A 25,125-nucleotide genomic window follows, 5' to 3' on the forward strand; every position below is an offset into this window, starting at 1 on the left:
GGTCTACATCCTACAGTGTAAACGTCACACACCGAGCGGCGCAGGGAGTCCGTCGCCGTCTCTGTTGGACCTGCCGGATCTATCGAGGTTCTGATCTGTTCCATTTTTTTGTTTGGGTTCAAATCCAGACTTTCGGCGTCGGCCTCTAAAAGGGCTGTCGATATACAAATACCGTGAAGATTTTGTTCATCTACAGGCGAACACCGGAAATCGTTCAGTAAAGCGAAAGTTGAGAGTCGAGATGAGTGTGGAGGCGTACGGGCCGAGCTCCCAGACCCTCACCTTCTTGGACACCGAGGAAGCGGAGTTGCTCGGAGCGGATACCCAAGGCTCCGAGTACGATTTCACCGATTTCACCCTTCCCAGCCAGACGCAAACTCAAGGCCAGACCCAGAGCCAGCTGGACAGCCAGGTCTGAGGCTTTCAATTTTACAGGAAGGCTCGATAAAGCGCGGTTTACAGACGTTAGCGGCAGTTAGCTAACCTGCTAGCTCGCTATTATTGGACGTAGCTTTACCTAGCTTCACGTTAGCTAGCTGTTAGCCGTTAGCTCGTTGTTAGCTAGAAAGCCCGTTAACTAAACCCCTAAAGTGATGTTAACTGTCTTACAGTGCCTGTTTTGAACTATCCAGATTCCCCGGTGCAACTTTAATGACCACGTTTAAGCGTCAAGAACACTGACAACCTGTCAACTTGTAGTTAACCAACTGGCATTTCCGCGCCCTAGCGGCTAGCTGCTAATCATTAGCATTCAGTTTGTTTGGTAAAGCTTGTGTTGTTCTACAGGTAAATGGTCCTGATGAGGGTCTTCACAATGGTGGAGTGGATGACTCCGTGGCCAAAGCCAGCCAACTGTTGGCCGAGCTCAACTTTGAGGAGGATGAAGAAGACACGTACTACACCAAAGACCTGCCTGTGCACGCTTGCAGGTACCATGCCAGGACATCTGCACACTAGTAATGCAACAGTCCTGCAATAAATCCTCTTTTCACGAAGGTTATAATGTTCAGTTTGTGTTGAAACTGATTCAGAGAAGAGATGATTTAACTGTATGATAATTTAAAAAGATTTAGTTTGTGCTGCTATTGAAATGTTTATATATTGATATAAATGGGTGGACATTGAAATATTGACATATTGAAACACTGCACCCTCCAAAATGACAATAAAGTTGAATCAACACCTACAAAAAAACTGAACTTTATAAACTTCATGAAGGGAGCATTTAATTTCAGAACTGTTGAGTTAAACTGCATTAGCATTAGCTTTTTTTGCCTGATCTATTTCCAACTGAGTATGGATCCTTGAGGAAATAGTTAAACTGCATTAGTAGTTCATTATATGATTGGACAATACTGTTTTAATAGTATTTATTTTCTCTGTGGCCGTTGATGTTGAACACCACAAACTGTTCAGTGTTAACTATTCTCTTACAACTTTTCTGATTGTAGTTACTAGTAGTACTCATTCAAACTATGCACATATCTCTAATTAGTAGATGTTAGCAATTATTTACTTATTTTATTTATTATTTACATTGTCAATTAATTCATCTTTTTTTGATTTATTGATCATTTTGTATGTTAGGATATTCCCTGAATAATTTCCCACGGTCTGAAGCAGCATCTAAAATGTCCAAAACCTAGATGTTCAGTTTACTATATTATATATGACAAAGAAAATCAGAGTCCTTACATTTGAGAAAGTGAAACTAGGGAATGTTTGGCGTTTTTGCTGGAAAAATTGCTAAAATGATAAATTGATTATCTGTATTAATCATTCGACCTCTTTTAGATGTACAGTAATATATACACATGGAAAATAGTTAATGTTGTTTGGAGACATTATTGAGAAATTTTCCAGGCAAGGATATAATCTTTAGAAAAAGGAGGATTCAATGTTATTACTGCACTTAAAATGCCATTGTCTCCCAGCCTTGGGGTAGCTACTGTGACTAGGATGAAGTTCCTAAACAAATCGAAGAGCGTTTGTTAAATGAAAGTTAGACTTTCCTGGCATGAATAAGTTTTGAACACATATACATGTTAATTGCAACTACTTATTATACTGTTGGAAAAAATTTAACTTAAAGAAATTAAATTAGTGTGTGTAAGTGTCCTGCCTGTATGGAGAGTGCATGACACGATTACATTTCATGTTTATTGTTGAACGTTTTAAAAACACACCCTGTACTCATGCTGTATTTTTGACTAAATAATGCTGTAACTTATATCCTGTTTTGATATGTCGTTACTTTTCAGCTACTGTGGTATCCATGATCCAGCATGTGTGGTGTACTGCAATACCAGCAAGAAGTGGTTCTGTAATGGACGTGGCAACACATCTGGCAGGTGTGTAATGAACACTTCATCAGATTACCTCACACATAAGTATCAGAACATAAAGCTATTGAAATAGACCAGATGTTGAATTTAAAAAATCAGAATAACAAACACTGCAACAACTGGGTTTTTCTACTATTAAATTTTCATAGTACGATTGTCATCAAACATTTGCAGTTATCAACCACATCACAATCAGCCAGCGTTGATGCAGATGATGTTGAGTGTGTATAAAGATGGCTCTGCATGATTTTAGTGTAAACAAGCTTTTTCATTGTATTTGCATTGGTAGGAAATCGTGTTTAACTTAACAAGTTTATTTCCTGTCAGCTGACATTTGCAATACACTAACCCATGTACAATGTTTAAGGCTTTGAAATTGTCTACAGTGTCTGTACAGTGTTTTGTAGTGTAAGTCAATATAATATACAAACTACCAATAGATTTCTGCAGCAGTGCTACCAAAACAAGTGTCATAAGTGAGATTGATTTGTGCCTGATTTAGTTTTTGTTTTGTTTTGTTTTTCTTAATCATCTGACTCCCATTCTTTTACTTCCAGCCACATTGTGAACCACTTGGTGAGAGCCAAATGCAAAGAGGTGACACTGCATAAAGATGGGCCGCTGGGTGAGACGGTGCTGGAGTGTTACAACTGTGGCTGTCGCAATGTCTTCCTCCTGGGCTTCATCCCAGCAAAGGCTGATTCTGTGGTGGTGTTACTCTGCAGGTAAGTGCTGTCAGAGCAGTAGCTTTGAACATAGACTGTCCAGTATCCAATGCCCACAAATCAAAATGAATGTTTGGTTAAGATTATCCTTGAGGATAGCTTTGAACCTCTCATTATAAGCTACTCTGAAGAATCAAACAATGAAAATTATTAACATTTTTATTTAATCACAAAGCATAAAGTATCTCGGTTAAAATGATATTAAACATATGACAAAATAACCAAATAAATTAATATATTAATTGGTCAGTATGGTTATGACTAAAGACTAGTGCCTGGCCGATGAGGAACCCTTAAATTTGCATATGAAAATACACTGAGATATATACTGAGCATAGCATTTTACATTTGAGATATAAACCTGTCAGTGCTGTCTGGTTTGCTGACTGTAACTGTAACATTGTAAGTTACCAAACATGTAGTTGGCATTACCGTTCTACAATGTGTTACTTATCAGCCAACATATGTTGATACGTCTTTGATGAGCTAGTAAGAAGCAGAGGAGCTTGCAGCGATTATCATGTCTATCACATTTATTAGACTACAACTGTTAGATCTCCACCCTCCACCGAAATGTGACTTCACTCAGACAGAAGCAAGGAGCTAGATATTTAGTCTGCATGTGTTGGTTGGGGAAATCCTTGCTAATGTCCACAAACCTTTAACTAGTTCTTGCTGCTCTGTGGCAATTAATTAACCCTTTCTATGTCCACATGTATACAAGAAACCAGGCTGACAAATCAGTTTAAGGAAGGAAAACTGATAATATCCTTTGGAATAATCTGATTACTTTAAAACCTCACGTTAGCTAAGTTTGTGTCTCTCTCGCTCTCTCTCTCTCGCTCTCTCTCTCTCTCTCTCTCTCTATCTATCTATCTATCTCTCTCTCTCTCTCTCTCTCTCTCTCTCTCTCTCTCTCTCTCTGAACCTTCTGTCCCCATGCAGGCAGCCATGTGCCAGCCAGAGTAGCTTAAAAGACATCAACTGGGACAGCTCACAGTGGCAACCATTGATCCAGGATCGCTGCTTTTTGTCCTGGCTGGTGAAGATTCCATCAGAGCAGGAGCAGCTTCGAGCCCGTCAGATCACCGCCCAGCAGATCAACAAGTTGGAGGAGCTATGGAAGGTGCATTTGACATGCTTGGAGACTTGTTCAGAGCAGTGTTGAGACCAGAAGATTGCAAACTTCATGTGACTAGAACAGGCTGAAGGGCTGTCAGTGACAGTTGCTTAGCAGGATTGGTATCTATCTGTTGAATACTAGTTTTAAGAGGCATCCGTCAGTGAGAAGTGGAATCTGTTAGTGGATTAAGAGTGTGTAATGTGACTCAAGTTGATAGTTGCTGTGACTTTCCTCACAGGACAATCCCACTGCCACCTTGGAAGACCTGGAGAAACCTGGCGTGGACGAGGAGCCCCAGCATGTGCTGCTGCGCTATGAGGATGCCTACCAGTACCAAAACATCTTTGGCCCTTTGGTCAAACTGGAGGCTGACTACGACAAGAAGCTTAAGGAGTCCCAGGTACCTGAGCGCCAATTCTAAGTTGGAGACTTTGTAACTTGCAGAATGGTGTTTACATGTACAATGAGGGTTATTTTATTCTTGAAGGTTAAAATGGAGGCATATGATGCTTTTTCCCTACTGCAGTTATGATTATACCACAGATGTGTTTTTTTATGATGCAAAGCATTTTGCTTAAGCTATGTTTTGTTTTTTTAACTGCACGCTCTAGGGTTTCAGGAATAATGCCACAGCGGTGTGATATTATGCCTTTGACCTATTGATTATTAGTTAATGATATTTATTTTATTATTTTTCTTTTGCAGACCCAAGACAATATAACAGTCAGGTGGGACCTGGGGCTGAATAAAAAGCGGATTGCCTATTTCACACTGCCCAAGACGGATTCAGGTGGTAATTCTCTGAGCTTGACTTCCTCCCCGTGGTTCTGTGGTGCAGATAGAGCCCCTCCCCATCCCCCTCCAGTCCTCAGAATTGCACGCAACCTCCCCCAACCCTGCATCTTTTGGTGGCATGTGTGCTTGGTTTTGATCTTGCCTCTGTTTTTGCAGTGGGGTTTTGTGCTGTTTTGTAGGTGCACAGCACTGTATCATTTAGTTCGTTAACATAGCTCATCCTCCTTAGTTCATTTGTGGCTCATTTTGAGCATAGAAGGATTTTTAACTTGTGTTTTTTTTATCAATCTTAGATATGCGGTTGATGCAAGGTGATGAAATTTGCCTGCGGTACAAGGGAGACCTGGCTCCACTGTGGAAAGGCATTGGCCATGTCATCAAAGTCCCTGACAGTATCCTTTACACTGTTACCAGTTGATCATCTATTGCATTACAGTGTCCTCAAGTCTGGCTAACTGCACTGGCACTAATCCCAGATGGCAATGCAAAATCTAACTATAAAAGACTAATGGAGATTACGTTGCCCCATCCACCCCCATTTACTAGACATATTTTACAGATAATGCTGGACTTCCTTAACAGCTTGTGTCTAAAGATTATGGGGATGAAATTGCCATTGAGTTGCGGAGCAGTGTTGGAGCACCTGTGGAAATACCCCACAACTTCCAGGTGGACTTTGTGTGGAAGTCCACTTCCTTTGACAGGTAGGCTGAAATCTAATGCCTCTTAAATTCCAGATGTGATGTGAATATTTAATTTTACTGCTCTTAAATCACCATATTACTCCACATTACAGGATGTAATTAGATTTCTTTCTTTTTTCCCTCCTGCATGCAGCTCAGAGCTAAATGTGCAATGTTTACTTATTTCTTTGTATAAATCTATCTAATCTAAATCTATCTAACCCCATGCCATGTCTGACATTTGTAAAGATGTCGATTCAAATTCACTCTTGTAGTAAGAGCAGAGGTTCTCTAATGATAAGTGATAATGACCAACATTTGTGTCTCTGTTGCTGCAGGATGCAAAGCGCCCTTAAGACGTTTGCAGTGGATGAGACCTCAGTGTCTGGCTATATTTACCACAAACTGCTGGGCCATGAGGTGGAGGATGTCACCATCAAGTGCCAGCTGCCAAAGCGCTTCACTGCTCAGGGCCTGCCTGACCTGAATCACTCACAGGTTAGACTTCACTAAACACAGTCCCTGTGATACTTGTTTTTTGTATGACTCGCCGTCTTTTACTGTGATTTATTACATACATTAGTGCATCGATTTACTGACAATTTACTTTTAGGAGGCTTGTGACTTGTGTTAAGTAGGGCAAGCCTTTATTTAAGTGACATATAAACATGTTATCTGTTATGGCTTTAATGTGTGATTTGGTTCTCACATTATCTTCATTGCAAGGAAATTGAATACAATGCAGGATAGATATTTTAAGAAGGGTGTGATGGCTGTATTTGCAGCAGTTCACCTGAACTGTTTTTTTTCCTTACTTGTGTGTTCAGGTGTACGCTGTGAAGACAGTGCTGCAGAGGCCCCTCAGTCTGATTCAGGGTCCTCCTGGCACTGGGAAGACTGTCACCTCTGCCACTATCGTTTACCACCTGTCCCGACAGGGCAATGGGTAAGACGAAGAGTTTTATAGTTACATACTCAAAAAAACAGTAACCTTACATTTTTTTGTTAGTCCAGCAACTGTATGGTTCCCCGCTCACTCTCTCTATGATGCGCATGTGTGTGTCCCATGCAGCCCAGTTCTGGTGTGTGCTCCCAGTAACATTGCTGTGGACCAGTTGACTGAGAAGATCGACAAGACTGGGCTGAAGGTCGTCAGGCTATGTGCCAAGAGCCGGGAGGCCATTGAATCACCAGTGTCTTTTCTGGCTCTGCACAATCAGATCAGCAACATGGACAGGTCAGTGGCATGTAGGGAAAATAAGTCCTCCAGACACCAAAGTTATTATTGCTCTTTACATTAACCAATTCTGTGACTAGGGGGCCAAATATGAATGGTACACAGGCTTTTTTTTAAATTATTTTCCCATATTGTTCTTGTGATACTTTAACTTCAAATTTCACCAGGTTTCCATACTCATACTCAAAACTTGGCAAACGGGGTCAATGCAAGTCAAGGTTCAGATTTAATTTGACAGCTGTGGATATCGAGCCATGATCTGAGCCTGAAATGTTACCGACAGAATCAAAATGCTCCACCACAGGATGCATGTATTTTAAACAGAGTAATCAGATTAGCACTGTTGTGTATAGTTGCCAGTGTGAATTTAGTCAGGGTTCACTGTAGTCGCCCTGATTTGTCTTTGTCTCCATAGTATGCCGGAGCTTCAGAAACTACAGCAACTGAAGGATGAGACTGGTGAGCTGTCATCTGCTGATGAGAAACGCTACAGGGCTTTGAAACGCACAGCTGAGAGGGAGCTGCTCATGGTGAGGAGAATCTTCAAAGTGTTACACCTAAACAACTTAAGTTGAGACTGTTACTGTGAATGGTTTCCTTTCACTGCATCCAGCAGTTTTCAGTGCACAAAGTGGTCAGCTCCAGATTTTCAAGCATTGCTAGTGCAATAAATAGTTTTGGCCAAGTAAATAAAACTCACTCTGACGGTGCTTATTATTGCTATGATCATCTCCATACCGAGTGTTGTGATAACTACATAACTTTGTTTTCTTATGTTCTCATCTGTGTTCTCTACTTTGTTGGAAACTGAATAGACCTGAGTTCTTAACATAGGAACACCACCTGACACACTGATGATTTGTCATCATAGTCACAATGGAAGACCCTCTTGTGTTTCACCACTACAACTCTCCTGTGGTTGAGGATTGTAAATTATCTTCCTCGTTGTTTTCCAGAACGCTGATGTGATCTGCTGTACCTGTGTCGGGGCTGGAGACCCTCGCCTGGCCAAGATGCAGTTCCGCTCCATCCTGATTGATGAGAGCACCCAGGCCACCGAGCCGGAGTGTATGGTGCCTGTGGTTTTGGGAGCCAAGCAGGTACACAAAATATTTGGCCAAGACAACTAAACCAAATTATTGGTTTGGTGATATTTAAATATCACCTGTACAGACATACTTCTGCAGGTCTGAGGACACTGGCTCAGTACTGTATGTGACTTAACTGTATTGTAGATTTTAAGACCAGGAAAAGTTTACCAAGTTTTTGGATTATATTACTATGTATCAATCTTTCCAAGGTCTAACATGACCCCTTTTATTTTGTGTCATAGTTTTCACTCCAACAGTGAATGAAAACACCATAAGAACTTCAATGCTCTCTGCTGAAATCAGCAGCAACAGAGTGTCATAGGAACATGATCAGCTGCTAGTGTCAACATATACCTGAATTTTTCTTGTTAAAATGTGAAGTAAATTGTATGGCATATAATTCATAACATGAATTATATCTGTTACAAAATGATAAATCCTGAGCATCCAGAAAAAAACAAAAACTTGTATTATGCAGTTATATAAACCCACATTTTACACTTGTGTGACTCATCATCTTCCTCCCAGCTCATTCTGGTGGGTGACCACTGCCAGTTGGGTCCTGTGGTGATGTGTAAGAAGGCAGCCAAGGCAGGCCTGTCCCAGTCCCTGTTTGAACGCTTGGTGGTTCTGGGGATCCGGCCTATCCGCCTGCAGGTCCAGTACCGCATGCACCCAGCTCTCAGTGCCTTCCCCTCCAACATCTTCTATGAGGGCTCCCTGCAAAATGGTGTCACTGCAGGTTTGTCAAGATTCAGTGGTTCATTATCTTGTTTGATGGAGGGGCAAATTAATTTTCATTTAAGCTGGTACATTACCAAGTAAAAGGATCTAAAAACTCCTAAAGACTAAAAACAATGAAATTTCCTTTTTCTCCCCAGCTGACCGCATCAAGAAAGGCTTTGACTTCCAGTGGCCACAGCCGGACAAGCCCATGTTCTTCTATGTGACTCAGGGCCAGGAGGAGATTGCCAGCTCTGGAACCTCCTACCTCAACAGGTAATTTTCTTGGGTAATGTAACTAAAAGCTCTAAATTAATTCATATACAAAGTGCATTGAATACTAGGGGCTGCTTGCTCACAGCTTTCACATCAAATCCAGTATGACAGGCTTATATAGTTGCAAGGTAGTTTCATAACGGTCACCTCCACAGAACAGTGAAAGGGGATTTCCTTTGAATCGGAATCAGAATTTCTTAAAAAATCGACTTATTTTCATGAACTACCCTCATTGATGGAGGCTGGACTCAGAAAAATTAGATTAAATTGGTCCCGTTATGTGTTTTTGTTAGCTTTTTTACTTCAGTAGTTTTTTCTTTAATTTGAGCAGTGCAGTAAAAAATGGTGTCTACATCAATTGGTGTTTTTCTATATTTATTTGGAGCTTTACAAATAAAATAAGCCTGACCTTTATTTTGCAGGGTGTGCAAAGTTCAGACAAAATAGACATGATTGAAGTTTTATTAGTCTACTCCCATTAACTTGAGGTTATTTTCCCTGCTGATGTTTTTAAGGACGGAGGCTGCCAATGTCGAGAAGATCACCACCAGGCTGCTGAAGGCTGGAGCCAAACCTGACCAAATCGGCATCATCACCCCATATGAGGGTCAGCGTTCTTACCTGGTCCAGTACATGCAGTTCAGCGGCTCCCTGCACACCAAACTCTATCAGGTACCCCACACACGAGAAGGTCATTAAGTTATTTTCAGATTCAAAATAATGTCAACTGAGCGAAAATGGAGTAGTTGTGTTTGTGTGACTTGGTCAAAGGCAACTCAGGAGTGATTGTTTTGTTTGATATTAGTTTACTAAGGTTTTCATTGCTGTCTCTGTGGCATTGGACAAAATCTTTTTTTCTCTTGTTCTTACAATGCAATCTCCGTCATGTTCCTTCGTAGCAAGTGGAAATTGCCAGTGTGGATGCCTTCCAGGGCAGAGAGAAGGACTTCATCATCCTTTCTTGTGTTCGTGCCAATGAGCATCAGGGTATCGGCTTCCTGAATGACCCCCGTCGTCTCAACGTGGCGCTGACCAGAGCCAAGTAAAAACCTCAATCAAACTGTTAAAGAAATCACACTGGATAACAGACAGCTCATTAGTTTGTGATTAGTTATTTATATTTCCTTGTAAAAGCTAATTAGGAATCATGCAAATCAGATCATCCCATCCCTGATCAGCAGTCCTGTGTATGTATTGTGTATGAAGGTATGGTGTGATCATTGTGGGGAACCCCAAGGCCCTCTCTAAGCAACCGCTGTGGAACAACCTGCTGAACAACTACAAAGAGCAGAAGGTCCTGGTGGAGGGGCCCCTCAACAACCTGAGAGAGAGCCTCATGCAATTCAGCAAGCCCCGCAAGTTGGTCAACACCATCAACCCTGTGAGTAGAACAAACCCATTGTGCTATGGAGACAAACTTACATCATACTTGCATCATAAGACATGATGACAAACTGATTGATCAAGTCGTTAGGAAATTTATTTGTTTTGCTGACGTTTTCCACATCTTTTATTCAGCCTGAGTATTGATTAAAGTTTTAAAGCAAAGGTGACAAAAATGTGAATATTTTTATCCTCAATGATAATAAAATGTAGTTCATAAGTCAACAGTGAAAATCATTTTAGCAGCCCTAATGTGTGAAGTGTGCAACTATAGTAAATGGCGACTGTGTGGTGTTTTCCAGGGGGGACGTTTTATGAGCACTGCCATGTACGATGCCCGTGAGGCCCTCATCCCCGGCTCTGCCTACGACCGCAGCAATGCTGGTATTTATTTATTTCTTTGGTATTTATGGTGTGACTCGAGATAATAACCTATGATCAGCTCTTTTACCAACAGGCTGTATTTACTCTCCAGCAAAACCTTGTTCTTGTCTAGTCTTGTTTTCTTAATACAAAACTGACATGAGCCTTGTTCTGTATGCTGTCTTTCAGCTGGACGTCCGTCCAACATGTACTTTCAAACTCATGATCAGATTGGGATGATTGGGGCAGGCCCCGGTCATATGGCTGCTATGAATATCCCCATACCCTTCAACCTGGTGATGCCACCAATGCCTCCACCCAGCTACTTGGGTCAGACCAATGGCCCTGCTGCAGGTATAGTACAGCAATGAAATAATTGATAACCAGTATTTTGTAATGGATAGAAGGACTGAACAATATTCAGAAAAAATATTGTGATTATTTTGACAGATGTTGTGAATGTGAAATTAATCACATTTTAGTGGGAATGGTAATTTTTCATTTCAGTTTCACATGATTTTGATAACAATGTGATTAATTGTTCAGCCCTGATGAATAGCTGATTATAATTAAATGAACTGAGGGAAAAATACAGTCTGGTCTACTTAATGTAGTGTCCTGTGCTATGAACTCCAGATAAAAAGAGCTGACAAATCCACAAGTCAAGTTACAGGGACTGAAATCACACCCTGTCTTTATTGTCCACCAGCAATAATGCCCAGTGCGAGCCAAGCTTCAGTTACAGGGAAACTTAATTCATCAAAAATGTTATGCTCTCAGAACAATGGTTGGCTACCAAGTTTTTTTTTTGTTGTTGTTCTGAATTTTTTTTATTTTTTATTTTTTATTTTTTAAATTCATCAAGGTCGTGGAGCTATGAAGGGTAAGCCTGGGCGTGGCGGGCGTCAGAGGGTCCGTGGCTCTGGAAACCAGGGTACCAGTCAAGGTAATGGACCAAACAGCCAGGCCAGCCAGGATGGAGCCTCCCAGTCCTTCTCCCAGGGGCCACTGACACAGGGATACATCTCCATGAGCCAGCCCTCTCAGATGAGCCAGCCTGGCCTCTCCCAGCCAGAGCTCTCCCAGGTAACACAAATATTTAAGATCTGTTCACGATATTTATGTTTGATTATTATCACAAATATCTCAAGTGTTTGTCATTTGTACTTTGTCACTTATTAAAAATGATTCATGTTTATACATTAATTCTCAGATAAGTTTTGCTTTGAAAATACACAAATACTGATTAATTGGCCTGTGCCCCCTTTTTTTTTGATCCTTAAAATGTTACTGCTTATCTCACTTGTGAAACTATAGTTGAAATTGGTTTCCTCCATCCAGTCCATTATAGTCTTTGTGGCGTACCTCATTGTGAAACATGGCTTGCTTATCATATACTTTGTATTGTGAGATCAACTGTCTTTATCTATAACAAGGCCTATGAGGTTATTTTCTATCTTATTTAGTTGCATGTTGTTGAACTTAATCTAGACAGATATTGTAAAGTGACTAAAGTGCTAATATGTAGATCTAAAGAGTTTAATAAGTTGTTTATTTGTATAGTGTATAGAACCTATTTGGCGATACTTTTTTGTTGCATTTTCATGTCATGTCGTTTATAATTTGAATTCAGTAAGGCCAGTAAAAAAACTATGGTTATATAAAGCCCTGCATTAGAAAGGTTTGAGGAAATCTCCTTTGTCTCAAGATGCCTGCTGTAATGTTGTGTCTGTCTTCTTGTGCTCCAGGACAGTTACCTGGGCGATGAGTTCAAGTCCCAAATCGATGTGGCTTTGTCCCAGGACTCGACTTACCAGGGTGAACGTGCATACCAGCATGGCGGGGTGACTGGACTGTCACAGTACTAAAGTGTAAGTACATAAAGCCTGTCTTTAGCTGCAGTGTAGCGCATTGGTTTGGACAGTACCACATTTGTGACATTCAGTTTTTTCCTCTATAAAATGCAAGTTATGGGGCATTTGGAAGTGTTTCTTTTTTCACTTTCTGGGTGGCTAAAAACACTACTTGTAAAAAGCTCTGATAGACAGACTAACTTCTGCCAGCTGTTTTGACTTTTTAAATCTGTAAAACTAATAAACTCTGCTTTGTGTCTTGCAGGATGCTTGAAGAAGGGAGCTAGGCTTGAGCAGAGCTTAGTTCATCAGCTTTTTAATCTGGGAAATAATAAAAACATAAAATGGATACCTGTTTTCCTCTGCTACAACCGAAGCACCACCGAGTGAAAGCGACGGGATAGCGAAACCAAACCAATGACCAGCGAGAGAAATAAAAGGGTAGAAGAAGAAGAGGGCACGAACAGATGGGCAGGGAGATGGCAAGAGAGGCCAAGTGAACAAGCGAGAGGCAGGGACCGATGCCCGTGCAAAGCAAAGGAGGGAAGTCGAGAAGATGGCGGCGTGTGGTCGAGCTGCCGAGGGAAACAGGAGAGATCTCAACGGTCTCTCATGGGAATCCAAATGAGGCTCAACTCCCACCAAAATATTCCACCCAACCCCCTTCACCTCACAGCCACCAGGAAAGAAAGGAGAGCTCTAAAAGTTTTTCCACTCGTCTTCAGAGGAGGATCCAAAGCCTTCCAACTGAATTTGAAAAACTAGTTCTCCAAACCTGGTCGGACATGGTTGCAGGAAGCCTTCAAACAGGCAACACAAAATCCCCATACTAAAAGTCGTTTGGTTGCTCAACCTGTCCCGGACTATTTTAAATTAGGTTTATCATGGGAGGAGAGCGGCACCAACAATCATTTCCTGGGCCCAAAAACCTCAGCAGCCTCTGAAAGAAGCAGCGGTCGACACACCCTCTCGGAGAGGAAATAAAAACACGGTTTCTGTGCTTGAGTCTGATATTAAAGAGCCTTGAATCGAAATACCTTTCATTTGCCTTGAGAACCACTGGCTCATTCACGAGGTCTTTAATGGGGTGGTTTCGACCACACGTCAGTGGTGGAGTGGCACGGGGATTTCAGACTGTTTTTTCAAGGCATGAGGCGTGATATCCCACAGATATCGCGATCATCATGGGACAGTTTTTCTTCTCTGAAGTACCTTTCTTATCACAGAGCACAAAATTGCAAAAAAGTCATTGAAACTATCAAACATGACCAGCACTGAATATTCAACTCAGTGTCATTTGATGTTTCAGCGAAGGCTTTTCCTTATTTTAATCTTTTGAAGGCAGGAGTTGTTGATGTCCGGTAGTGCTTCATGACCAGATGTCTTTTTTAAACACTCTGTGTACGCTTAGATTGGCAAATGCTTGAATGCTTTGCATTGAGTGATTCCTCAGGGGATTGTGGACTGTCCACACTCATCACACAAATCCCTGCTTGAGGTGAAAGAAACCAAACAAGAGGGGGGGGAAGGAGGATAATAGTAGTCGTGGCAATCAATCCACCACAGGTTAAGATTAAGAAGAAAAGGAAGGTGGCTGAGGAAGAGAAGGATATGAGTTTCCATATCTGGAAAACAAGTTCAGGTCATTGCAAGGGTTAAAACCTTAGAGGGATACATGTGGCTTGAGGACTTTTCAGTCCCAACAGATGGCCACAGATTTGACCCAGTGTCATTTCACACACATAATGTTGATTTTGTGAATGTTCCCAGGCTATATAGCCATGCTGATGGCCATATTACCCCGCCACACAAAGTATACTGCCTGTGTGAGCAGTGGCCAAAATCTTCAAATTTAAAGGTAATTAGGGGTTGGAAAATTCAGACTTCATAAAGGAAATCTGTTGAAACTCATACACCCTGTAATTTAAAAATTGTCTTAATCTGAAAGGATTCTTTGTGTGGATTAAAATGACACTTGATCCTAGTGGAAATGCCATCAGTACTGATAGGATGATGGCAAGGAGATAAATGAAAAGTGAATCAGTGCCTAGAACCATTCACCTTCAGATAAACAGCTGCAGCACAAGCATGAATGTAGTTAAACCAAACTACCAGCATCTAAACCCTTCCAGACACCAGAGGGCTCAAGAAACCCACAGAAAAGGACTTGTTATATATTATTTTTTTAATAAAATCAGGCCAGGTAATGGGGAGGTCAGTGAGTTTTGCAGCTGGGTTGTGTAAAGGTAGGATGAAAAAAGCCACCTTCCTTCTCTGTGGAGTAAAACAAACAGGCTGGTAGAATTTCTTATGTGGACTTTTGATTTGTGTGAAGCTGTTTTGCCCTTATTATGTATTCCTTGTAGAGTTCCTCTCAAGATTTATGTGGATCCTAAACCCTCTTCCTGGAGAACTGTGAACCAGAACCCTGAGTTGATCCAAACTTTGCTTTTGTCAGATGATTTGCTGCTTTGTGCGTCATGTTTTTCAGTTCAGTTGGATGTTATTTAGCCATTTTGTGTAGTTTTACCAAAATCTGTTTTTTGTAGCAACTTGCTGACAACAGGAATGAGGCGTCCGCCGTTTCCTTTCATTAGAGTTTTGTATCTTCTCCTCGAACTGTCCGAGGTATTGTAGTTTTGTAACTCTTCCAGGAAAGACGCTTTCTGAACACAGTAAGAATGTACTCCACTGTTGTTTCTCACGTGCTTCTCATTTCAACAGACATTTGACAATCATGTTGTGAGTAGACGTCGCCTTGTTTAATTGACTTAGAGATAGTTCTGTTTTGTTGACATCGGCAAATCTCATTTGTGCGATGATTTAGTTTCTCATATCAACCCGTTCCACTGAACTCTTAACATGTTATAGCTTTAAAAACCTGCTGCCATAATATTATTGCTTTGGTGTTTTTCCATCTACTGAGCCACAATTAATTGCAACATGTGCAGTGATCATTGAAGACGTGTTTCAGTTGTAGATGAGTTGTTAAACATTTGCATCCAAACCTTTGATTCTCTACATCAACAGGTAGAGATTAAATTAATGGAGTAGCGATCTCAATGTGATGTAAATACCTATTTGAGTCTTATTTGCAGTGAAGTTTCATAGCAACATGGTGATTCCCTTGTTAACCTGAATCAATAAAGGCTGTCAACTTCAGCATTTGTTTTTAATGGTTTTAAATTTATTTGCACTTGTTGACAAATATGAAAATATTGCACAGTAATAAAACTAGTATATACACATGAGTATGTGAGCGTGAAGTTTTCACGCTGTTGCCTGCACGGCTTTTTGCTTTTTTCTTTGTTTTCTCTTCATCAGTTTCTTTTTCAGCTGAGCATCTTTCTGTCTCTGAATGCTCTCCTGGATTTTCTGTTTGAACTTCTTCTTCTGGCTCCTGATCTTCTCCAGCTCAGCCCTCCTCTTGGCCTCCAGGTCCGGATCCTGCAACAGCAGTTGAATCAAACATTCAGAAACAGGACATTTTTAATTAAACCTGTTTCCTAACTCACTGCAGGACAGGCCCCGTTAAAATCAAGAGTACTTGTACCATTGTAATAAGTAGAGATGAATTTTACTATACAGGGCACTTTGTCAAGATTTGACTCATTGTTATTATGGTCAGTCTCAAAAGTCAACAATCAAAATATGTATATTCCAGGAACCCTGCACACATCAGTACCACATAAGAATCAGTGTTACTAGAGGCTTTATTTTACAGGTCTGTAACTTCCAAATTTCCTAGAAAGTTTTCTTTAACAAACTAATTTGTTAGTTCTGAGTTTATCAGCAGATGCTGATTTCCAAATGCATTTCCTTGAAAGGACTCAATTTAAACCCCAGTAAACAATCACACTTTGTTTTCCATGTTTCTTGAATTGTATGCTTGCCTGTAGACAAATTTCACATTGTTGAGTTGCCTTGTGCACTGATACTCTTTAGATAATCCAGTGTCCAGTTTCCCTGCAATGAAGACCAAATTAGATTGTTCTTTCCAGGAACCTTAACATTAATTTACAGTTACGTATTAGTTCCTCTCTAGGAAATGACAGGAGCCTATGGGACCTGTAAAATAAATTGAACTTGACCTTTGCGTTCACACATTAAACCCGACTTTGAGCCAAAAATAAACATTTTAGTTGTTGACAGAAACCAACTTGCCTTCCCCTCCAAGATCAGCTGTTTCCTCTTGTTGATCTCCTTCTTCTCATCAAAGTCTGTTGACTCGAGTTTCTACACGACAGAAAAAAAAGGAGTTACCATCAAAATTACACCCGACATCTCAACTTGAAAAATATAAATAGACATGACTGGAGAACGGTTTCCAGTCAGTCAACATGGAAAAGGAGTAGTGGTTTTTAAAATAGTTTAAATTATGGAACAAATCCATCATTAATTTAGGTTTGGACAGAGGAAACAATCATCTAACACCAAGAGAAGACTGAGAATGAAGAGAAGAGTCATCCGTACTATTTCACACTCCCGTCTGGTCACGTTGACCTGCGTGAGGATCTTCAGGACTTGTTTCTCCTGCACAGGATATTCCTTCAGCTTTGTCTCTGTAGAAACGCAACAGACAGTCTGTTTTAACAGGCACACTTGAACCTGGGCTGAAACTAGTGTTTGTAAAAAAGACCTTTCCCAGCTTTTTCAAGTGGGTCATTGTAATGTGTCTTTATCTCTCCTGGGATCTTATCACAAAGCAATCTCTCCTTTGACTGAAAAAATTATATAAGAGCAGTGACAGATATCATTAGACCTCTTTCTATTTAAGCAAGCAAGTAGTACAAACTTCAAGTATCTGCCATATTAATGCTTAGGAGGTCTCACTTTTTAACGAGGGAGATTAACTTGGCTGAGAAACATCACATCGTTGACGGTCTCTGATGCCCTCCAGACCATAACTATTAACATACAATCTAACCATCTGAACCATCTGTGCAGCTAAATGCTGCATCACTACTAGCTTCATTTCAAGTAAACCAGATGTTCACCCTGCAGCCACCAAACCCTACAGTAGCTGACGTTGGAGTCCATTCAACCAAAGACACAAAGTTCTTTATAACCAGGTGACTTACGAGTCTGTTCTTCGATGGAGTGGACCAGGTGGATGTCGTACTGTGTCACCAGTGTGATGGACACTCCGTTCCTCCCTGCAGAGGAAGGAAACGTAGTCACGTTCATTTTAGACATGTAATCCTACCGAGCAAGTCATCCATAGAGGACACTGGAGCATCAGTGTTGGCGTTTCTGAACTTGTCACCAACAGGGAACTTAATTGAGGAAAGTTTCCAAAAAACAACCACAACCGCACCTGCTCTTGCTGTTCGCCCGACTCTGTGGATGTAGATCTTGGGAAGGCCGGGGGTGTTATGGTTGATGACGACCTGGACAGTCGGAATATCCAAACCCCTGCGCGTCAAGAATAACACAAAAGGATGTCAAACTTCGACGCGACTGCAGCCTGTCAGGCTGCTTTGATAAGAATTGTAAATAAAATTTGAAGTGGGCCAGACACGCAGCCGCTCAGTAAAGCTTCTTACCTGGAAGCTACATCTGTCGCAATCAGGATTTTGTAGACGCTGGCCTTAAACTTGGCGAGGTTTGCAAATCGTTGTTTCTGGAGAAGATAAAGAGCTCTCATTTATTCTGAAGGCCCATTCATCTGGTATAATCCACTTTAATCCCTTACACTAACTGTCTCTCCATTATCACCGGGGCTTTGTGCTCACTTCACGTTTCTGTCTTTGCCCCTTTAATTGGACGGATACGATGATCACATCCAGCACGAGCTTGTCGAGCAGCTCTGACGGATGGAGATAAAGGACACACCGCCACATTGGAGGAAACCTCTGTCTTAACCTTTCTCTCCAACAAAGCAAGGTCAAAATCTTTGTCTGTGCAAACTGGACCAGTTAAAAAACAGATTCTGGTGCAGTCTCTCCTTCAGCTGTCACTCCTCCTAAACGTGGTGGTGTCTCCCTCATGAGCCTAATTGTCTTCCAGCAGCCTATATTACTTCTCAGTGATTAGGCAGCAGCCTGATCCGCCGTCACAGACATGGACTCAGTTTAGAGTGAAAATAAGTTCTCACCTGTTTCATCATGGAGTGCAGGGAGATTGTTGGAAAGTTAAATTCCCGCAGCATCATGGTGAGGATTTGGCAATTCCTGGAAAAAAAAAAAAATTATGAACAAGAATTATTTTGTGAGAAAACTATGCTTTTTCATGTGAACCAAACCAAATCAACACCCTTGGGCTACTGGTCACACTCCGGGTTTAATTCTAAAACATTAAAAAAAATATATATTTTCAGCTTGTTTGCCAAATTTCTTTTCAGCTTTTAACAATAAAAGGTGCATTATTTTTAATACAGTAATTAGTTCACTACTTCTACAAATGTGTATATAAAAGGCGGACAAAATTTCAATCCAATGTATGTAAGCATGTATTAATAACACACTGGCAGACTCTCAGAAAACTAACATTATAAGTGTCATGAAGGCCGTAAGGCTTCCATTGGAAAGTGCATCGCATTAGAGTCACTAGACCGCACAGCAGCAGAGTGCACGACCTTCTGGGCTTCTTACTTGCACGTGTTGGTGAAGATGATGATGGACCAGTCGTCATGCTCATCAGTGAACGTCTGGATCAGGTGGACCAGGTAGGCGTCCTTCACCTTCTCCGGAGTGAGGATGTACCTCTGGTCCAGCTCCTCCACTGTTCGTGTCCTGCCAACAACATTAGGACTGATGAATTCACTCCTCCGTGTTCAGGCCCAGGTTGAAAAACGTTATGGGAATATTTAAATGATTTGTCCCTCATAGTAATGACCCAATCATGGTTGACTTAATATTCAAATGTGGAAACAGAGCAACGCAGGTTAAAAAAAAACCAAAAACAACCTTGTCTGTGCTGTGGTCATGTTCAGCCAGATGAAAACTGCCCAAATCAAGAGGAGGTCAAATCACTAATTTGATTTCATAACACAAGCCAAATTTATCTCAGCCACGTCAGACCCTTTGATAGGAGAAGTAAACACAAATAATGAATGAACAGGAGTGTAGTCACCACACTGCAGCTCAATCAAGCTGTATGTAACACACACACACACGCACGCACGCACGAACTCCTGCTCTGTTTTTTATTGGAAAAAAACATTGTTTGCATTGCGACTCTCCTGTATTCTGTGTTATGGTGTGTTCACTCTCTCTCTCTGCTGAAACTGGTATTGCTGTAGAAAACAGGCTCATTACATTTTCTATCACCACTCTGTGATACATGTATATCCGAGCACGTTTGACCCTGCCATCTCTGCATGTCTGAACCCTGTAAATCGTTTTAACGGCAGTAAATGCTCAACAACCACACTTAACATTTTGTCTCCCATTATTTGCACGACCCTCCCTCACCTCAAAAGGCATTTGATGAGTAACTCGTGAGATTTGGGGCAAAGACTGAGACACAAACACAAATCTGACCCTGACTGTTCTTTAAGATCGGCTGACATTTACAAATACAAAAGTTCACTCCTCTGCACACAAAGTCTGAAACAGCAGCAATCTCTGGTTACGCTGTCAAGTCAAAATGTCTTTCTGTCGTCTCCACGACACTTTGCTAAGTATTGTTGTTACTCACTCTGACTTGCTCTCCCAGAAGAAAGGCTTGTTCATGGCGATTTTCTTCAGCTCCTGCAGCGTGTCGGTGAGCGTGGCGCTGAACAGCAGCGTCTGCCGTTTGGCTGGTAAAATCCCCATGATCACCTCCAGGTCTTTGGTGAAGTCAGTACAGCCCTGCTCCAACAGCCGGTCCGCTTCGTCCAAAATCTGACAAACACACAAACACAATAACTGTAAGAGTTAGCTGCAGAAGAAATGGTGGATTTTAAAAGGTATTTTAACGTATAGTAAAGAACATGCAAATGTGTCTGTTCACAGTTTTTGTGGGTGAACAATAAGAATTACAACCATAGAACTAGTTTCTTCTGATACAAATTTTTATGATAACATATTTTAGCACTGGATTTAATTTGTTTTTATTTTTCAAGACTGTCCAGACTTTAAAGGACCTGTACAAATCCTGCCACCTAAGTAATTTAATGTTAATGAGCAAATTAAAAGAAATTAAAGATGTATATGCTGAACCATCTGTCTTATGAATCTTTTTGACATTAACAACTGCTTATTCACAAGTATTAAATTGCTTAGTCTACTCAAGATAAACATGGACGTACAAATCCAGAATGTGCCAGTTAAAGCAAAAAAAAAAACTCCTTTACTCACCAGGAACTGGATCTTGCTCATGCTGAAAGTGTTGGAGCTGCGGATGTGATCGGCCAGGCGGCCCGGCGTCGCTACAACCACATGTGGCTGGTTGGACAGCTCCAGGGCCTGGCTCACCATGTCTGTCAGTAACACAGCAGTGATGACATCAGCCCGCAGGAGAGGCGTATGTGTGCTTTGTGTGTCTGCAGCAGCCGTGCCGCCCAACAGTTTTCAAACCATGGGCTTTCGAAAGCAACATAACAGAGGTGTGTGGCTACACGGGATCATATTCATGTAGACACAATATATCTGTGGGAATTGTGAGTTATATGCACACATGGAGAACTTCACAAAGAAAACACAGTAGTGCATAGACTACTTTTTTCAAGATCTAAAACAAAAAACAGGCAGATTCTTCAAGAAAAAAAATCTTGCCCTATGCAGAAATAATTCCCCAGAGTCTGTCGCCATGTTGGTTGTGTTGTAGCTGCTGAATGAACAGAAAGGAAAGCTGCAGCAGTGATGTGTGTAGTTACCCATTCCGCCGACGATAATGCAGTCCCTCAGACCCAGAGGCTTCCCCAAGACTCGAAACTGCTCAGCGATCTGATAGGCCAGCTCCCTGCATGACATCACATTTACAACATTATCACCTGAAAATATGGGAGGGAATGTATTAAAAATGTTTATCACAATTATATTTCGTTTAGCTTAAGTATCAATAACCCATGCATGATGGATTTTATGGAAAAATATTTATTCGAAAATATTCTTGCTTTCCTTGTGGGCAGAAATGACAATCGTCTGTGCTGAAATCCTCACTGATAAACTTTAAGGTATGGTAAGTGGTTTGGAATAAGACTCATTATATCTCAGAAACTATATTTAGGATCTGTGGCTTATGTGTATCTGACACGCCAAAGACCTGAGTATTTATATTCTGGATGGGCGACTGTGGCTCAGGAGGTCGAGCAGGTTGTCCACTAATCAGAAGGTTTGTGGGTTGATCCCAACTCCTTCAGTCCACGTGTCGAAGTGACCTTGGGCAAGATACTGAACCCCAAATTGCCTTTGATGGCTGTTCCATCGGTGTATGAGTGTGTGTATGTTTGGTAGAAGCGCTGCATGAGTAGTAGAAAGCGCTGTGTGAATGGGTGAATGTGGCTTGTTGTGTGAAGCACATTAAGTGGTCAATAAACCGAGAAAAGCTATATAAGTGCAGTCCATTTACCAATTATTTAGACAGTTCAGTATAAAACAAAGAGCCATTGAACTTTTATTTTGAAGAACACACAAGCCGGTTCTTTACCACTGATGTTTTGGATCAATAAAACATTTACTTTTAACACACTCCAATGAAATGACATGATCTGACACAACCAGTAATAAAAAAGAACCATCTATAAATTAACAATGAAGCTCATGTGAACTAATAGCTGCTGCATTAGTGTGTGTATGTTTATGTAAATGCACTGGACTCAAATGCGTAGCTAAGTCTCCAAACTTTCTCTCTGACACCACAGCGCACTGACCTGGTGGGAGTGAGCACGAGGCAGAAGATACCATATGGATCCTCTGACAGTTTCTGCAGCACTGGCAGCACAAACGCTGCTGTCTTCCCGCTTCCAGTCTTGGCACAGCCCATGCAATCCCGACCTGTGTGTTAACAAGAAATGAAGATCACCATTATCAATATTTCTTATCTTGATTTTTTATTTTTTTTATTTAGGTAAATTCAGCAAGACTTTGATGCCACACATTTTCAAATGTCCACCTTTAATTTCATTTTACACAGTTTTGATGGCAGCCTGTGTATTTCATGATAGAGAATTATGGGAAAGTAGCTTCATTCCGGATCTCCCATTCCCTACAAACGAAGGAAACAGCTCTAAAAACATAGTTTAACTGTAAATAACAGCGTGTCAGCACGTTTGATACACGTGCTGAAAGTAAATATGAGTACTTAGCTTCTTCCTGTGGTTTTTTTTATCTTAACTGATAACTACTAAACATTAATTTGATAGATTTTTCAAGGTAGATCAGCATCACTGGTCCAAACTGTTGATCCGGCTGTTCACAGGTAATCAGTAAGATAATTACATGACAGGTAGATAGCCAGGTGATATTCTTTCAACCTGAAGATCTAACACAGCCTCTCTTACCTTCTAGGATAGCTGGCATGCAGTTTTCCTGGACAGCAGTGGGTTTGTTGATTCCCAGCTGTTTACACTGCTTAATGAGCCAGTCTGAGAGCCCCAGCGACGAAAAGTCACCCATGTCTGATGTGTATCCTTCCTCGAGGCTTGGGGACTATTTCTGTGTAGAGTATAAAACAAAAACAATCACCAAAATACTCTATTTTAATGTTCAGTAAAACATCCTCGTGCGTTAAAACAACGGTCGCCGTATTACTACGTCAACAACGCGACGTCTTATCCTTCCTCTGCAGGCTGGCGGAGCGGAGGTGCGTGCTGCCGCCCTCTGCTGGTCAAACGCCGACGCACTGTAGTCACTGTTGGAAATACTCAGATATACTGAGCCCACCGTCATGTGATCTATCCACGAGCCTTCCCCAATCCCCATAGTTTACATAGGCTAGTGTTTGAATAGAGTCACATGTTATGAGTTGATATAGTGTGTACTGTGTAGGTCCTGTCTTGTCTGCAGAGCCCTGACACCGTGCCTGTCAATATTAGATCAACTAACTAACCTTTTATCTACTTAATCAGTCCACTTGGGGCAAAAACGAGTTGTTGTCCCCCACTGACAATCCCACCGCCACCTCTCATCTGCATTGTGTGTGTATTCTGCACCTTTGAACATACAAATTGAACAGATTATGTGAGCACAACATAAGCTAAAATAAAGTAGGCCTTAAAACTAGTTTCTAGACAGGGCATCAGGGTTAGGTAACAGTACTGGATTTATAGGCTCTTATCATTTCAAATTCAGCTGATGTTGTGATTGTTGTGATTTAAAGCTGCATATTCACAAAAAAAATTTCAAGGAATCAAATGACCACAGACCATTCACACACTGGGGCCTTTGGGACAATTTCCAGTTTTCATAATTTGGTAATCCAGCCTTGATCAGAGCTAATGGCTCACATGTTATGATGTAACACCTGTTTACTCTAAAGCCGATCTGGCTTTGTTTATTCCACACGCAGCAGTAAAATCAAAGCATAAGGCTTTTTTGGGCCCAAACTGTCATCACCCACAGGATCACAGGCTCAGTCCTGAAGCCGGCTTACCTACTGATCACCTCCTTATATCTGCACACAGTTTGCCAGTTTGTTTGGACACTCATGACCTGCTCCTTGCTTCTTGACTATAGCACCTACACTGATAGATAGGTATGGATAATATCATATGTCATTAACGTTATTAATGACATACTGTATGATGAATGAAGATTCTCCTTTTGCATGAATGGATGAGACAGATTATAATAAGAAAGTTGCACAAACTCCAGAGGAATTGTTGTATTTGTGATACATTTACATTTAAAATGTTTCAGGCAAAGGAAATGTAAAAGACACATTTATATTGCTCAGTTGCTCTTCTGTGAACTTTTTTACTATGAAAATGGCCTTTCAGCCATTTGATAGAGATTGCCTCCTAAAGTCTCAGCATTCATATTTTGATGATAAGGTAAAACAGACTCCATGTGGCAGACAAATCAAATTTGAGTCACACTGTTATTTAATGGTCTGTGTTCCCCATGTGACTAATGACCACCAAGATGTGAAAACAATCATATTTTTTTTAATCTTCTCCTCACATAATTTCAGCCTGTGAATTCCTGCAGCTCGTAATTGTACCATGAAAATTTTTGCGTCAGCCTGAAAATGTCAGTGAGCTTTACTCAGCAATTATCTGAAGCAGTCTCCTGTGAGCCTTGAACTTAAACCTTGCGCTCTAACTAGCTCTCTGTGTTTTCCCGCTGCTCAGGCGCTGAGTCTCGTTCCTCCAGCTGAGCTGGAATCATTGAGGCTGAAGCACCTTCTGATTTTAACAGTCTCAATCAACACACAGACACACAAACACACACACACACACACACACACACACACACGAAACAGGATGTTTCAGTTTTAATACCCTCTTCTTAAGTTGCAACATTTATGCTTTTAATGTTCTGAAATGAAAAAAGGGACAACTTATTATTCATGGTCTGGTAGTTAGAGCTTCACTTTGGCTTTGATACCAAGAATTTGGCTTTAAAGGATAAAGATTGGATAAATGTTATAAACTATTGT

General features: G+C 41.1%; 2 protein-coding genes across 3 annotated transcripts; one reads left to right on the forward strand and one right to left on the reverse strand.

The window, feature by feature from the left end:
- Nucleotides 1-29: 29 nt before the first annotated feature.
- On the forward strand, nucleotides 30-15,759 carry LOC130170664 (regulator of nonsense transcripts 1-like). 2 transcript variants are annotated; one of them, XM_056378179.1, is made up of 24 exons: nucleotides 30-412; nucleotides 787-929; nucleotides 2,262-2,351; nucleotides 2,903-3,070; nucleotides 4,016-4,196; nucleotides 4,432-4,593; nucleotides 4,899-4,986; nucleotides 5,282-5,380; nucleotides 5,584-5,692; nucleotides 6,010-6,169; nucleotides 6,499-6,617; nucleotides 6,744-6,908; nucleotides 7,324-7,438; nucleotides 7,865-8,008; nucleotides 8,528-8,741; nucleotides 8,881-8,998; nucleotides 9,514-9,670; nucleotides 9,898-10,040; nucleotides 10,205-10,379; nucleotides 10,684-10,765; nucleotides 10,934-11,098; nucleotides 11,610-11,830; nucleotides 12,493-12,615; nucleotides 12,863-15,759. In XM_056378179.1, the coding sequence occupies exons 1-23, from the start codon at nucleotides 242-244 to the stop codon at nucleotides 12,610-12,612; spliced, it is 3,309 nt and encodes a 1,102-aa protein (XP_056234154.1). In that variant the 5' UTR covers nucleotides 30-241; the 3' UTR covers nucleotides 12,613-12,615; nucleotides 12,863-15,759. The 2 variants fall into 2 exon arrangements, with proteins under 2 accessions (XP_056234154.1, XP_056234155.1); XM_056378180.1 differs by having other exon boundaries at nucleotides 4,899-4,983.
- On the reverse strand, nucleotides 15,751-23,289 carry ddx49 (DEAD (Asp-Glu-Ala-Asp) box polypeptide 49). Its single transcript, XM_056378181.1, has 13 exons — nucleotides 23,027-23,289; nucleotides 22,397-22,520; nucleotides 21,401-21,486; nucleotides 20,883-21,004; nucleotides 20,239-20,426; nucleotides 19,191-19,331; nucleotides 18,695-18,770; nucleotides 18,144-18,220; nucleotides 17,915-18,012; nucleotides 17,679-17,753; nucleotides 17,071-17,159; nucleotides 16,762-16,833; nucleotides 15,751-16,044 (listed from the first exon to the last, which is right to left on the reverse strand). The coding sequence occupies exons 1-13, from the start codon at nucleotides 23,139-23,141 to the stop codon at nucleotides 15,868-15,870; spliced, it is 1,440 nt and encodes a 479-aa protein (XP_056234156.1). The 5' UTR covers nucleotides 23,142-23,289; the 3' UTR covers nucleotides 15,751-15,867.
- Nucleotides 23,290-25,125: the final 1,836 nt, after the last annotated feature.

The sequence above is a fragment of the Seriola aureovittata genome, chromosome 6, assembly GCF_021018895.1.
Source record: "Seriola aureovittata isolate HTS-2021-v1 ecotype China chromosome 6, ASM2101889v1, whole genome shotgun sequence".
Taxonomy (NCBI): domain Eukaryota; kingdom Metazoa; phylum Chordata; class Actinopteri; order Carangiformes; family Carangidae; genus Seriola; species Seriola aureovittata.